The following is a 16,323-nucleotide window of genomic DNA, read 5'->3' as shown; positions in this document are numbered from 1 at the left end:
GGGAGTCCACCACAGCCCGATACTTCGTCCCATCAACCCTCACTGATGCATCCAACCACCACAAAGTCTTTAGAAAACTTCTGAAGATGGCAGGTCTCTGTGCAGTGGCTGAAGTCTGTGGTGTAGAGGGTGAAGAGGAAGGTGGAGAGGACTGTCCCTTGTGGTGCCCCTGTGTTGCTGATCACCTTGTCAGACACACAATGTTATATATGCAAATATTGTGGTACACACATACACAGGTGGTACGGACAGTATTCAGACCCCCTTAAATTTTTCAAGTTTCAAGTTGACATTGATGTTTCAGTATTGCGTGTGAGAGCGTTTCAGTAATAATGTCCCTTACGGCACCTCATAAATGAGAATCATGAGGTCAAAGGAAGTGCCTGAAGAGCTCAGAGACAGAATTGTGGCAAGGCACAGATCTGGCCAGGGTCACAAAACAATTTCTGCCGCACTTAAGGTCCCTAAGAGAACAGTGGTGTCCATAATGTGTTAGTAATAGCTGTCATTTTAATGTATTTAGGACTTTCCTGAACTGGAGCCATTGAGGAAGAATGGGAATACTTTAAATTGGTGCCTTTGTATGAGGTGACATAAGTTTATTCTCAGTACTCATTCAAATATAATGTACTGATGTGCTGTCAAGGGGAACCTTTCATTGTGATTGTAAATAAATAGTGGGAATGTGGGAATGAGACAAATAAATGTGGGGTGAAAATCATAATTAAACTGACATTATCAGTGTGCGGTCTCTAAATAATAACATCAATCACACCTACTGCCTCACTGGATTGTGAGAATAGATCTTTCTTCTCTCCTGAAATTTACAATCTTTTTTTTTTCTTTTTTTATTCTTCATTATTTTATAGATGAACTTATTCAGGCATTTTTTAATATGGGATACAAACACCAAAGACATATCAAATGAAGTCAGGACATTGGAGCAATTTGGGAATTTTCAGAGCTTCATAAAGCCTCGTTTTACCAGAGTCAGTGTGAACTACTCACAGCAGAAAAACTGCAATTTGAGAACAAGAAGAAGAAAGGACCTCATTACCTCACTGCTCGTGCACACAGTCTGGTGCAATCAGCTGGTTCTTAAATACCAGTGAGCTGATGAAGACAATGAGCAGCAGCTGTGAGGTACCACTGTGCACTGTACAAGGATGAAGAACTTTAACTTTAGGATTTTACCTTCATGCAACATAGACTACTTAATATTAAACTTCATAACATTATACATTATAGTATTTACATATGAAAGCCCTTATGAAATGTGATCTTTTAAGATACTTAATCTGTAATCAGTTTGATATTCAGCTTTTCTTTCATGTCCAGTAAATCATAATTGCAGCTTCTCAACTTTAACTATCGTTTCACCTCAAATGATCACTGAACCAATACAATAATTTGGGGTTTGAGCTGCTAGTGCCAAGATGAATTATTAAAAATGACTTTGGTGTAAAACAAGTGAAACAGTTAAAATGTTGAAAAATGTTAAAAACACAGAAAAAACTACCAGAAACATTTAAAAAAATTTGAGTGGAATAATTCAATTCAGTTTTACGTATCAAGCGAAAAATTACAACAATGGTCAGTTCTATATATTGTGAGATGCAAAATACAAACCTTAAAAAAAACTAAAAAACTATTTAAATCCTGATTTAAATGCAAACCCTTTTGGCCTGAGATCAGAGAGGATTTTACTTCTTAGAACAGATGAAATTAAACTTTTTATTATCAGCTTGTTTGGACCACTCATGTGGGCTTCCTGCATTAATGGCTCCAGACATGTCACAGCCATCAGTCGTTACATCAGACCCCCAGTTTTTATATTTCACCACCTCATCAGTGACCCAGAACCAGAAACCCAGAGTGCAGGTGTAGCGCAGTCCCAGCCATACGTAGGTAGAGTTGGCCTCTTTGACTTTCTCCTGGATCCAGTTCTGTTCATCAGAGTTAGTAATGGACACCAGGTCATTGTAGTTCTCTCTGCAGTAATACAGGGCCTCCTCCCAGGTCTTGTTTTCTCCGACCAGGATCAAATTATCTGTTAAAAATAAATACAGATACAAATACAACTTCAATGAGTATTGTTAATAAAAAACAAGAGAGAGCGAGGAGTGCTATGACTATTTTACAGTCACTATTTCTTTTTATATTATGAAAAACAAAAAATAACTAGAAAAAATACTTTGTATTAATAGTATGCATCATTTAGGTTGTATTTTCTGATTTGGAAAATCATTGCAAAATAAACTTACTGTAAAACTCATCATAACAGAAGAAGGGTTTTTTATTGGCACATTCATCAGAGCTCCATTTTCCTGATCTGTTTAACAGAGTCATAGCACATGTCTTGTTGCTTTGTTCATCATTGAATAACTGCATATCCCAGTATCTGAAAGAGAAATCACTCCCATCTGACCACCTCCAGCTGTCTCTGAACAGACCGATCCAGATGCTAAATGGACGGGTTAAACCTTTTATCAGGGCCTCAAATTTTTCTCCATAAACCTGATCGAGTCCACTGGCCAAGTCAGTGTTATTATATCTGCAGTAGCTCTGAGCCTGTGTCCAGTTCACTTTCTCCTGAATCAAATACAATGTTTTATTGTCTTTCTTCATTTCTGTGAAACCAACAGAAAAAACACACAAAGACATCCTTCAGTAATTTGTCTCCTGAAACTCTGTATTTTTTTATCAATTCATAATTATGTGATCACATCTATTTTTATATCATGATATTATAATAATATATAATATTATTCACATCTTCTTACCAGCACAAATGAAATAAAAATTATTGTCACATGAAACATCTGCCAGCTTTGCATCTGCTTCCTTGTATCTTTTCATCCCACAGTTCCCAGGATGTTCCCAGTCTTGTCTTCCAGTCACATTCCAGCTGCTGTCATTTTGAATGTATTCCACTCCTGGCAGAGACCAATGCCACATCCTGTTTCCACCTGTGTTGTTCAGTCCAATCCAGGCTTCTCCTTGATTCTGTGTGGAGTTACGGAGTCTGCTCATGTCTGTCATGTCAAACACTTTGGCCAGGTCTGTATATTTCTCTCTGCAGTATCTCTGTGCTTCAGACCAGCTCTTGTTTTCTTCAATAAAGTGATACTCATACTGTTGGCATGTAAAGAAGCAACACTGACCTGAAATACAGAAATATGATAAACATAAAAGTCTGATTAGCAAATTAAACTTTGCTGGTTAAAACTGTCACATGAATCAGACTCTGACTACAATGATTTGTCAAACACTTTGGCTGAGTCATTTTAAATATCTTTGAGCTTCTTCACTAAAATAACAATTATACAGCTGACATGACAACAATAAACTGACCCAAAAAAAGGAAAGAAATTTGCTGCTGCAAGAAACTAATTTAGATGATGGATAAAAGCTTTGCCAGATAAATATGAATCAATATTCAGTGAATGTATTGGTAAAAATATTGCAAATGTTTAATGAATCAACATTAATCTGTGTTCATTTTAAATTAAAAACAGTATATCTGGTGAAACAATCCACTTACCCATCAGAATAAGCAGATACAGACTCCACTGCATCTTTGATCTGACAGATGAAAGTGATATTTTATTGCTCAAGAACACAAAGATTTGAACAGAACTTCTTTGATGCACACTTTATGTCAGGAAAGAAAAGACAGACCAACATATGATGGCAGGAAATATGAAATACATATGAAAAGAAGGAAGCTTGATAAGGAAAATTAGTGTGAACCATTATGAACCATGACATCACTGTTTCAGCTGCAGTTACTCAGACAGCTACTCATTTTTAATCCAAACCTCAAACTGACAGATTTTGAGGAAACAAGTGTTTGGATGTTATTAGCCCCATGAAGCAGGTGTTTATAACAATAGTAACCACTTTACAGTTACGCGGGTACTTGGTACAGGTTATCAACTAAATGAAGATTATTAGATAAAAAACATAAAGTTCTTATAATATATAATGCTAAGATGCAGCCTGGAGGTTATTACAGCTGTCTGTGTGAGAGGCTGGTTATGTTTATTTCTAAGTATTTCTGATTACACTACACTTTTATATAAAAAAAAAAAAGTCTCTGTTTTCCAAACTTCAGTAATTTTAATAAATTTGTGTATTGATGCAAATTAGGCTGAGTTTCTAACTCTACTTCTGCTTTTAGTAGTAAACAAATTCTGTGCTTTGAGTGGGAAACAAATATCATGCTCAGTGAAAAGGTGACTATCATTGTGCAAAGTATAGAGATTTTAGAAGTTCTGAAACAATCAGATTGATAGAAGTTTGACAACCATAAACTCAAACTCATGAAAACTGTGCTGTTTGAGCCACAGGGTTCATTAAGAGTGTCAGGAGTCCAAATGTTTTCATTAAACCAGATGAAATTGAGCTGATAAATGAAATAAATAATTAATAAACTCCACAGCATCTTTTATGTCAGACATATTTGAGCTGACATAGAGACAGTTTGGTAACAACTCTGTTCTGTGCTGCATGAACAGTGTATGTCAGGCTGAAATATGCAAACCACAATCAAAAGGATCAATGCAGAAACATATTCATACAAACTCCAGATCATGAATTTATTATAATATAAAGTGAACTGAAATACTTTAAACTCTCTCCACACATTACATTAAACAAGTCAATGCGTTATATTTCAGTGACTGTGAAGTTTTTAAAACTTACACATGATTGTTAAATATAAAGATAATCCTCTGAAAAATTTTGTTTGGTTAAAGAAGTCAAGACTCATTTTGTGATTCAGCCTGATATTGAGTTTTTCTGCTAATCATGAGTGAACCTTTATCCACAATCATTCCCAAATTTTAGCTTTTATAGTCTCAATAATTTTCATACTAGAAGAGTGTAGTGGAAAAATTGCAGTGCTTGACTGTACTGAAAAATTACGAATGTAAAATATTACATTAGTATTTTTTTTTTATTTGGTCACAAAATATAAATTGATTAATTCAAATATTTATATCATATAAAAAACTGAAAAACAGAAATGAATAATGACATCATCTACATTCGAACTGTGCATATGTACAAAGATGAAATGACAACAAAAATTTTAAACTTACATCTGGTTAGTTCTCTCCTTGATGTCTCTCCTCAGTGTGTTCATGAAAACTGCTGTCCAGTAAATGTTATGGGCTACACTAACACAGAGACCTTATTTCCCAAAGGTCAACATTTGAATATTAAAATTTTTCACCACAAGGATCCAGTGTATATATCAGATATGAAACGGGGATTTTATGTAATGCTGTTGAAAACATAAATATAACACTGCACTGTTGACTGTCGAATGAGCAAGAGCAGGAAGTAGAAAGAAAATGTAAATATATATTTTCCATTTATAGGTGATAATAAATGCAACTCGTCACAGAGAGACTAGAGTTGTACATAAAAATGCTTCAGGTTTACCTCACCATACAACTGTCAGTGACTCTGTTATTATAGTTCTGTTTTGTCTGATTAGTTTTATAATGATGATTTCATTTTTACTTTTTGCTTTGAATTCAGTTTAATTTGAGTTTGTTTCCAGAGTGGATTTTCTTGTTTTGTATGGACGGCATGCAGAGGTAAAATCAGTGCAGGTACTTTTACCGCCTCGTCAGACAAGTTATCATAAATATTTTTTCCAAACAACACTAAACTTTTTGATATTTTTTCTACAACTGTGTTTTATTTTAGCATTCCTAATCGATAATAAAAATAATAATGTAATAAAATATTTCACTAAATTTGATTTATTTTTTTCAAAAGTCCAGTTTTTATTTTTATTCTACTTAACTATTTTATTTTCACATCTAGGTTTAAGTTTTACTTTTAGTTCAGTATAATAAGTTTGGTCCCATCAGCCTCACAGTTAAACTTGTTTCAGCAAAGTTCCAAAAAGTCCTCTTAGATTTTTATTCAGCTCCAACAAATGAGTCTGAATCATAGACTATAAACTGTCTGAACACACACTGTTGGTTGTACAGCATCAACAATCTGTAGACGTCTTTTTACTTCTTTTTTTTTACTGGCTTTTTTATACAGGTGTATATAACAATAATCTAACTCTGGGTTTGACTCAGAGGTTGTTCCAGCTGTTTGTGTGAGAGGCTGGTTACATTTATTTCCACACATTTGTGATTATCCTACACTTTCATATGCATAAAAAGTCTGTGGTTTCAAAAGTTGAGTAATGTTAGTAAATTTGTGCACTGATGCAAATTAGGCTGAGTTTCTAACTCTACTTCTGCTTTTAGTTGTAAACAAATTCTGTGCTGTGAGTGGGAAACAAATATCATGCTCAGTGAAAAGGTGACTTTCATTGTGCATATAGACTTTAATATGATACTGTCAGGCAAGTTTGTCTAAAAGACTTTATTAGTTCAACTTGTTTTCTGTAAAAAAAACAAAAAAACCCCAAATCATCAGGTACAGCCTGCTTCTATTAAACTGCTAATAGAATAGAATCTGGACTCCATTCTTGCTCTCACCTGCCTGCCTCCCTGCCTCACCTCCTGGAACTCTGAATTCCAGGAGGATCATTCCGATACTCACCCGGACCTCTGCAGCCACTCCTCCCCCTCTCATGCACCTCCACCTGTAAACAATGTTTCTCACCACCACCACTTTCTTATCCCTGTTTATTCGTCAAGTCCCTTATTCCACTCGGCCCCCATGCTCTAGCTCTGATTTCCTTTTTGCCACGTTCATGTCTTCGTCTATCAAGCTCATGTTGTTATTTAAAGTGTTATTCTCAGGTCCTTGTATATAGTCTTTTTCTTAGTCTCAGCACCTAGGTCACACACTTGTATATAGCCCCTCATTCATGTTCATAGTTTTTGTGCTCATGCTCCTCTATCGCCCCTGTATATAGCCCCCTGCCCATGTTTATTAATATTTGTCTCTTACGTTTAAATCATGTCTTTGTAAATAAAGTTTGTTCACATCACTCAAAGCCTCTGTTTTGAATCTGCTTTTTGGGTCCTCTTTGTGTGCCGGCATCACCAGCTGTGACATTTTTTTTTCTACAGTCCAATCCAGGCTTCTGCTTTATATTGTGTTTAGTTACAGAGTCTCATCATGTCTGTCATGTCAAACACTGACAACTAAAGACATTGGGTTCAATAATTTTGCTGATAGAAACAGAAACAGAACAGATTAATAGCAATGTGACAAATCATACACTCAATTTCATGAAAACTGTGCTACTTTCTATTTCCCCCTGACCAAGGGCATAGATTTGGCATGGACGGAAGGGACATGTCCCCACCATGATCCAGCGATTATTGAATTGTCCCCACCAATAATTTGATCTCTTCGAGTAAAGAAAAAAACGATCTGTCAACGTCTCATTCACCCAGCGGTGCAGAAAGAGTTAAATTGCGTTCTCTACTGGAGTCCTACGTCATGTGACAAATATGGCCAATGTGATTGGCTGTGCCTTTCAGGGAGCTCTGTTTAGTTTTAGCAGCGGCAATCCTGCTCTGCGAGGGTCTACAAGGAGGAGAGGAGGATGGCAGCAAAAAGGAAGAACCTGGATATAAGAAAGTATTTTTCAAAGAAACATGTAAGTCACTTAAAGCCAAGTTCACTCATAAAATGTGTCCGTCTTAATAACGTTACAGGCTATGCTAGGCTTTGGCCCACATCAGTCTAAAAGTGTATGTAACCATGAATAACGTGTTTTGGAAACTAACTGCACAACAGGCAGCTCTATTAGTTATCTCAGTCTCCCAGAGTAGCATTTCTAATTTTGATTGAAGCTGTGAGAGAAAACGGCAGCTTCGAGCAAGTCAGGATATTAGTTTACAGAGGCTGTTAAAATTATATGTCTAACGTTAAAATGTTGGTGACACAATAATTTCATCCTCATCGTACTGACATATTCATAGGGTTCATTTTTGAGGCAAAATATCATGAGGTAGTCATGATTTTGCAAATATTCCACCTTGTAGTGCAGTTTGCACAATTTGTTTTAAAAATGCACTCACCCTACAAACATTACTGATGAGTCAAGGTCTGCACAATTTGACAGAAACACTGAAGCAGCTCCACATTTTATTCTTATTGTCATGTATGTCCTATTTGTCAGGTGACAGAAGAACCAACACAAAGCTCAGAGAGTAATGGTGATACAAGATCACGGGTGAAATTGATAATTTTGTGGTAATCTTGGATGAGTAGTTTTATGGACAAAACCCACCAGGTCATTCAGTGTTCCCTTAGTGCTAATGTATAAGAGATGTTGGTGTACTATAACTGAAGTAATGTTGTTAAGTCCTTAAAGTCATATTCTTTTATTGTCTTGACTGTATTTGAAGCTATTTTTATTTTTGTATGATACCTGATTTATATGGAATATGGCTGAAAGGTGGCTGGCATCTCCCTTAGAGATAGGGTAAGAAGTTCGGCCATCCGGGAGGGGCTCAGAGTAGAGCCACTGCTCCTCCACATCGAAAGGATTATATCTCTCGGCTGGCCTGGGAACGCCTTGGTGTTCCCCCGGATAAGCTGGAGGAGGTGGCTGGGGAGAGGGAGGTCTGGGCTTCTCTGCTTAGGCTGCTGCCCCCGCGACCCGGCCCCGGATAAAGCGGATGAAGATGGATGGATGGATGGATGGCTGAAGTAAACTAAAGTCTAAAATCAGTCATTTGTTTAATAGTAATTTAACATTATATAATTCACATATAAAACTATGAATTTTAAATAGTTTAAAAGCATGTAGAATAGCATATGTAGGCAAGTATATTTCTCCTTTTTTTTATCAAGAAGCAACAACAAAAAGGAAAAAAAGAAACAGGGCAGGGTTCGGTGGTTGAATGAACCGTCCCCACCAATGCCAAAACCAAATCTATGTCCTTGCCCCTGACAGACGGATTGACTGACAGTTTTTACTGAAGTCTTTCCAGGAACAATAATCTGTTATCACTCTGGGTTTGACCACTTACTCAGGTACTTGGTACAGGTTATCAGCTAAATCAAGATTATTGCATAAAGCTGTGGGCTTACCGGTCAATGTCCCTACTTCAGTCACTGTTGGAGTCAAATTGTTAAATGTTGTCATTGTGTTTGTATTGTCAAACTATAGGATCAAAGACATTCTTCTGTTTCTATTGCCCTCCCCAGCCTGTTGGTGGGGGAGGCTGTAGTGTTTTATTATGGGACACATCCTATGTGAGGGTTCTGTTTTCTTGTTTAGTAAGCTTCCTGCTTTTATGACCCTTTTGTGGGCAGGAGGTCACACAAACTCACCTCCAAACACAAACACACACACTCAGATTCTCAGACATGCATACACACACACACATACACACACAGTACCTTATCTTTTAGAACCATAGGGGGGTTTTACAATGGGTGGTGCTTGTGTGTACTGTAACTGTTTTCAATAAAAGGCGGCAAGCGGAGGCCGGGGTCGAGGTCATCTGTGGTTGGATTCAGAGTGCTTTCCTGAGACACCGACCGGGGCCTCCCTTGTGCAAGTAAAATCGATCGATCGCTGATATTCTTGCTTCCTTGTCATTAACGGGAATAAGTTTCTAAACCAGCGGGGCCTGTGGAAGTGCAGACCCAACAGTCACGAGGGTAGGGTAGTGAAAATGAGAAACAATGAGGTGACAGAGCTGCTGCTAATCCACATTGAAAGGAGCCAGTTGGTGGTTCAGGCATCTGCCTGGAATGCCTCCTTCACGCCTCCAATGTGAGGTACATCACCAGGATGCCCTGAGGCAGACCCAGGACTTGGGTGACTTGGGAATGATTAAGTGTCCCCCTGAATGAGCTCGAAGATGTGACCAAGATGACACAAGTCCGGGCTTCCCTGCTCAGACTACTTCCCCCACGACCTGAACCCTTAACAGAGTCATAGCACCAAGTATCTCTAATTTAATTTTGTTAGTTCATCTAAATCTTCATCTCGCTGGTCTTGTCCAACAGTAAGGTCAGTGTGACTGTCTCTGCAGTAGTTCTGAGACTGTGTCCACTTCATAAATGTTTCAATCAAATTCAGCGTTTTATTGTCTTTCTTTATTTCTGTAGCAAAAATAAAACTCCCATCAGCACTTGATAAAAAAAGGAAATATATACCCAAACAATTTAGCGTCATTAGTGTATGTGTGTATGTGCGTGTGTAGGTGTGTGTGTGTGTGTGTTTGGGGGGGTGGGGGGTTCTCTCTCTCTCATCCTCCGATTCAGGATTTGTCCTTCTCCTTCTGACTGCAGGTGTTTCCCTTCATATTTGCAGGCATATAGAGAGGAAGAGTGCAAATGGAGCTGTTGGGACATTTGAGGCTCGTCATCATGTTACTCCCAGACGGACTCAAGCTGAATAACGAACCACAATGAAATAGATCAACACAGAAATATTTATTTAGAGCATAAAGAGAAAAGGAAATGGAAATATGTCTTTCCCATTTATAATTTTTACTGAATGCAACATTCAGCACTTAGACGAAAGTTGTACAGGAAAATGCTTTGAGTTAACTTCACCATCTGGTCTTTAAATGATGACGTGATGAATCCTGCTTCTGGGCCCAAACTACCCTGCATTTAATTAGGATGTTGTGTTTTTAACATGTTTTAATGCTTTGTATCTTGTTCTATTTAATCTCAACAAGCCCCTAAAAACAGTCAGTGATCACTGTCGGTCTCTCTCGGTTTTTATTACTGCTAATCATTTTAAAGCTCAGTTTTTAAAATGTAACTACAGCAGGGACGTGCGGGGGGGGCTTGAGCACCCGCCCCTTTTCTGATGGGTGCCCAAAGTGCCCTTTTGTTGAGGTTTTTTTTTTTTTTTTTTTAAATGTGTGTGTGCTTGCGGAGTCCTGTCTGTGCCCCTCAAAAATAATATTTAACTATTAATCACAGTTTTTGCTAAATAAAAGGATCTGGCTTGCATGAGTCACATGACCACCATTAACCAATGATTGCCCTTGACGGCAGAACGCGCTGGTTACGAGCCGGGAACGAGCTCACAAAGAGCACCCCCCTTTTTTCTGGTCCGGAGCTGTAGGAGAAGCTCAAATTAACTCAGAGACACAGACTGATGTGACAAAACCAGTAAGTAGGTGTACAGCACACACTGTAGTCTAAAGCACACAGGAGTATTAGCTTATCACGTACACGTTGGTAAGCTGTCTTGTGGCAACTGACGAATTGAAACAAACGAGCGTGCTGTGTGTGCAACAGCGCGACAGACATTACCTGTCCTTTTATTAACTGCCACACAAGTAGTGCTGGTCATAGCTGCTGGCTCACTGGGTAAGGCTGTCATGGGTCTGTAGCTCTGTCCACCATTTTAGGAACATATTTAGTTTTAAAGTAAGTTACAGGGCTTTTCCTGCCTTTCTGGAGGGCTTATATTTCACTAAAAACGATCTAATATGCATGTCCACATAATTATGGATTATTATAATTATAATATTTAAAAAACACATGCTGTATTTTAAAGATCATACATTAAGAAACAGATTATATTAGATTTATATTTTAAATAAGACAAAATGCTGATTTTACCGCAGTAAAATTATTGTATCTCTACAGTTTAAAAATGTAATAAGCTTTCTGCCTGCACAGAGTGGATAGTGAAACAAATGGAATCATCATAAATTATTTTGATGATTATAATTATATTGATTGAATTATTTCATATTTATTACTTTTTTTCCCTCATTGCTTTATTATTGTAGCTCTAGTAATAAATAATAAGGGAAGGATTCTGGATCAGCACCATGATGCAAACTTGTGGCCATAGTATATACAGTATTCTGAAGAAGGTCTGAAATGTCACTGTGTGTGCAAGCATGTGTGTGTTTTCTGTATATGCATTTTTTAAATTATTACTCATGATATAACATTGTCCAGACATGGCTGGTAAGGACATGAGGAGGAAACAGTAGGAGCTGTGTGAGGCTACTAAAGGCAGTGGATCCCTCAGCAGCTGGATTACAAAGAGCACAGGTAACATTAACACACATACCAGTTGTTGGAAAAGTATTCCAGTATAAAAATAATAATAAGCACAACTGGAATGTTTTGCTTCTATAACATTTTTCTGTCATCATTTTATTATAGATTAAGAGCAAGAGTTGTTGAGTGTGGATAATTAAATAATAGTTTATTGCAATAGCAAGTTGTGCCTTGTTCTCAGATGGACAGAAAGTGGAGAGTGATAGATGAGATGAGGGGATGGAAGGAGGAAGAGAAGCAAAGAGTGATTCAGAGGCAGAGCCTAGTTTATTTCTCACAGTTTTTTGTTGCCTTATGGTTCCAAGCGCTGTCAACAATCTTTGCATTTTGTTATTATCTCATGACACTTGTTTAATCAGCTACCATCTCTCCTGTGGACTTTTTACTGTCTACTATCTCAGATCAACACAGCCCTGCCCTCCAGCACTATCAGCAGCAGGAGCAGCAGCAACCCCTCAACAGCAACATTGTACCCATCAGGTAAAACATAGGCTACGTTTGCTTTGCCTTGTCACCACCTCACAACAGTGATATAGTATGATGCAATCCCATATTAGATTGTTGATGAATGTGTGTTGTTGTTATTCAACCTGGTTCAATGTGCCCCTTTTTAACTTTGAGCACCCGCCCCTTTAAACATCTCTGCACGGCCCTGAACTACAGCTTAGCCCATGCAGCAGTATATTAATGACTAGCCTCGTATTGTGGATGGATTATCTCAGTTGTTGTCCTGACTGAAGTTTGCTGCGTTTACAGCATCCTGCCATACAATTGCATTTGTCTCTAACCATCAGGAACCCTCACGATAACGTTTATTGAGTGGGAAAAAGTTAGCGCTCATCCTCCAGCTTCACTGTTTATATTTATGCTAACATAGCTATGTCGCTAGCGATCACGTAGCACATCATTATATACCAGCTAACCAAACTTCAGTAACTTCAGTGGCGTTCAGAAACGTCACTGCTGTTTAGTTTTCTGTCTGATAGCAGAGCTGTATGTTTTAGTTTTTTCAGAAATCCCACAGTCAGAACTTGGTATATCATGTTTAGCTGGAAACTAGCGAGCTAACTTCTTATTAACTTTTAACTCTGTTAAAAGAACCAAACGGGACAGGTTAAAAAAAAACAAAAAAAAAAAAACTTTTAACTCTGTTAAACTGAATAAATTCTATTTTCATGGATGCGTGGATGTTAAACTTAATTGTTACACCCGGTAAAGCAGCAACACTGATCATTTTATTATAGATGAAATAATTTAGACAGTTTTTAACTCTCCGTAATGCTGCAGTGATCTTTTGAGTTAGGGACCTGCAGCGAAGTTTGGGCCCAGACATGACTAGTGACATCAGACTTAAAGACCGGATACAATGTTCAGTGACACTGTTAGAGTTGTTTGCTGGGACATGAGAAAAACAAGGGAGGTTAGAACAATAAATACTAAACATGCATGAACTCAGATCTAAAAACAAGAGACACAAAACAACCTCTCTCTTAAAGCAGAGATATCACAGATTCATGTGATATCAAGGAGAGAAGAATACACTAACACAAAATGATAAAAAATAAGAAGAACCAAACTCATGAAAATGTACATGTACATGAAAATAAATTCAAAACTTAGATATTCATCCTGTGCTACTATGTCCAAAGGGATTTTACTGAAAAAGTCAAAATTATGTCTGACTAAACCACCTATACTGTCCTCCTCTCTGCATGCCCACAGCCCTGCCACACTCCTCAGTCTTTCACATTTATTCTTGCTTTGTTCATCATTGAATTCATCAGAGCTCCATTTTCCTGATCTGTTTAACAGAGTCATAGCACATGTCTTGTTGCTCTGTTCATCATTGAATAACTCCATATCCCACTATCTGAAAGAGAAATCACTCCCATCTGACCACCTCCAGCTGTCTCTGACAGACCTGACAACACTGACAACAACACTGACCTGAAAAACAGAAATATGATAAACATAAAAGTCTGATTATTAAACATTACAGGTTAAAACTGTCAGACATGAGAAGACTGAGTGACTCCAGGGAGGATAAACTAATCATGTCATAAACATATCAAGTTTAAATAATTAAAAAAAAAAATGTCAAGTAGTAACCTATATTTAAACTAATATTCAAAAAGTAATTTAAAATGCAATTTTATGCAGATTTCAAAATCTCTTTGGTTCAGAAAAAAAAGTGCAATATCAGCACAAAATAATGTTTATATTCAACAACTTTAAAAAAAACAAGTTGTAGAATGGACCCATTTATACTTAAAGTTTATCATAAATAGACATCCAGAGTGGAAAGCAGTGCAAATAAATGCAAACACGGCTTCATGACACTCATCTTCTATCAGGATGGATGTAAGCTGTTACTATCACATTTAACTTGAGACTGAATTTTGTGTCATTTCTATACAAAATGTAACAAAAGTAAACTATGAAAAACACTGTTTTTCATAGTTTTTTTTTTTTGTGAACATCAAAACTGTCTGGCCATGTGTCGTGCAGGGGTGGTTATCCCCCGACAGAATTTGTTTCCCCTGTGTCAGGAGCACACGCTGGGCTGTCCAAATCACAGACAAACAGTATCCCACATTCTTGATTTTTAGTTCACAAACACTCCTTATAACGACTAACTACTCCTGAAACTTTGGAAATTTTAGCTCTTTATACAGTAAAGTTACAAGAGCATAAAAATAATTATCAGTCGTTTGTTAAATAATCCCATCCGATACCACGTGAGAACAATAAGTATATAACTTTCTGTTGTAACCCTCAAACTAAATGGCAATGTAATGACTCTCACTTTTTCACAAAACTGAAACTTCACCACTTCCACGTCTAATTGTCTGTAATGGAGGCGGAGTAAACTGGATCTGCACTCTGTGCCCAGCGGGTGCTCTCGGCGCGGGGGGAGCGGGTTTTGTCGGGGATGCCTACCTTTGCACGACACCTGGTTTGGCAACGTGTAGCGAGCAGGGGTGGATCTAGAGAAATTTTCTTAGGGTGGCATGAGGGTGGCAAAGAAATCAAATGGGGTGGCAAAATCAAAGCCTTTTTTTTCAAACACATATGCAGGTGGTTACATATGGTTAAAATAATTCAAATGCAGTAAGCATACACGTTTTTCACATAAATATAGTCTATAACTTAATTATTGTCTGTAGCCCACATAATTACATACTTTAGTTACATAAAGCATGTGAGTTTTGATTTTATGTACTGTATAGCCTGTATGATAAATAAATAAATATGTAGCCCAATAAGTATAAAATCCAGAAAGCTACACAACATGGGGCGGTTCATTTACAAACACAAGTCTAACTTAAGTTTCACACTGTTTTTTGTTAGAAAACAATCACACTGTTACATGCTTAAATTACACAAAATGTCAGAAATCTGCACTGTCATGAACAAAAATTTAAACCTAATTTTTCATGATTTGTTGGATTAACCCACTGAGGTCTGAAATACAACCGGCCATTTTTGACTCCTTTTGAGTTTACGTTTGTATTTCACCCTCAAACTGTTTCATTTTATTTTTTCCCCTTGCCTTGTTTGGTATCATTCGTTTCAGCTCAACTGAATTTAGTTGTTTTTTTCACTGACATACTGCATTAGTATTACTGATCTGAAATCACACAAAGAACTTAAAATCCTAGTAGTATTTTTTTTACTGTAAAAAAACCCACAGACATGTTGAGCAAATTTTTATAACTTGAAATGCAAATATAAATTGTACATTTTGTAAACATATACAACTATTTATCTAAAAATGCAGCCAATACACCTGCCGTTTTTTTTCATTTTGTACAACCATTTAAAAATATTACTAAAACTAAAATGAGAGAACAATCAGGTTTCGCAATAAGATGCCCCACAAATGATGTGTGCCAGTAAAAAAAAAAAGCTTGTCCACCAAAAGACAGAGAACAGCACAGGGATAAACCTGCAGGCCTGACAACAGGTGTATCACTCCGCTGGTTTTCTACTTAGTGACAATGTTTACATTGCAAATGTGCCTTTGTGACATTCATTAGTGCCCTCACTGACACACAAAACAAAACAAGGACTACACAACAGAACAACTACACAAGACAACACAACACACTAACTATACACTCTACACTAAACGTCACAAATCTCCCACATCAAAAAACTCTCTTGCTCTCTCACTCTCACTCGCTCGCTCTGTCTCGCTGCCGTTACCGTCACTCCCAAAACTCTCCCCTCTTCCTAAACAACCAAATCCCACGTGTTGACTTTTTTTTTTTAATTGGTCGACATGGTACATTTTTCCACCGATAGGAAAGCGGTGGCTTTTTTTTTCCC

General features: G+C 37.4%; 1 protein-coding gene and 1 long non-coding RNA gene across 2 annotated transcripts in view; both read right to left on the bottom strand.

Annotated features, from left to right (window-relative positions):
* Positions 1-1,068: 1,068 nt before the first annotated feature.
* LOC106098998 (macrophage mannose receptor 1-like) overlaps positions 1,069-16,323 on the bottom strand; it is a 29,795-nt gene continuing 14,540 nt past the window's right edge. The window contains exon 5 of the mRNA XM_019354110.2: positions 1,069-2,050. Coding sequence (XP_019209655.1) covers positions 1,704-2,050 — 347 coding nt within the window. The 3' untranslated portion in view covers positions 1,069-1,703. The remainder of the gene's footprint in view (positions 2,051-16,323) is intronic.
* Positions 3,140-5,201, bottom strand: LOC109198760 (uncharacterized). Its single transcript, XR_002059390.1, has 3 exons — positions 5,106-5,201; positions 3,545-3,585; positions 3,140-3,164 (listed from the first exon to the last, which is right to left on the bottom strand). It is a non-coding gene; the product is annotated as an uncharacterized LOC109198760 (long non-coding RNA).

This window comes from Oreochromis niloticus, linkage group LG3 (assembly GCF_001858045.2).
Source record: "Oreochromis niloticus isolate F11D_XX linkage group LG3, O_niloticus_UMD_NMBU, whole genome shotgun sequence".
Classification (NCBI taxonomy): domain Eukaryota; kingdom Metazoa; phylum Chordata; class Actinopteri; order Cichliformes; family Cichlidae; genus Oreochromis; species Oreochromis niloticus.
This window is presented reverse-complemented; position numbering and strand designations above follow the sequence as displayed.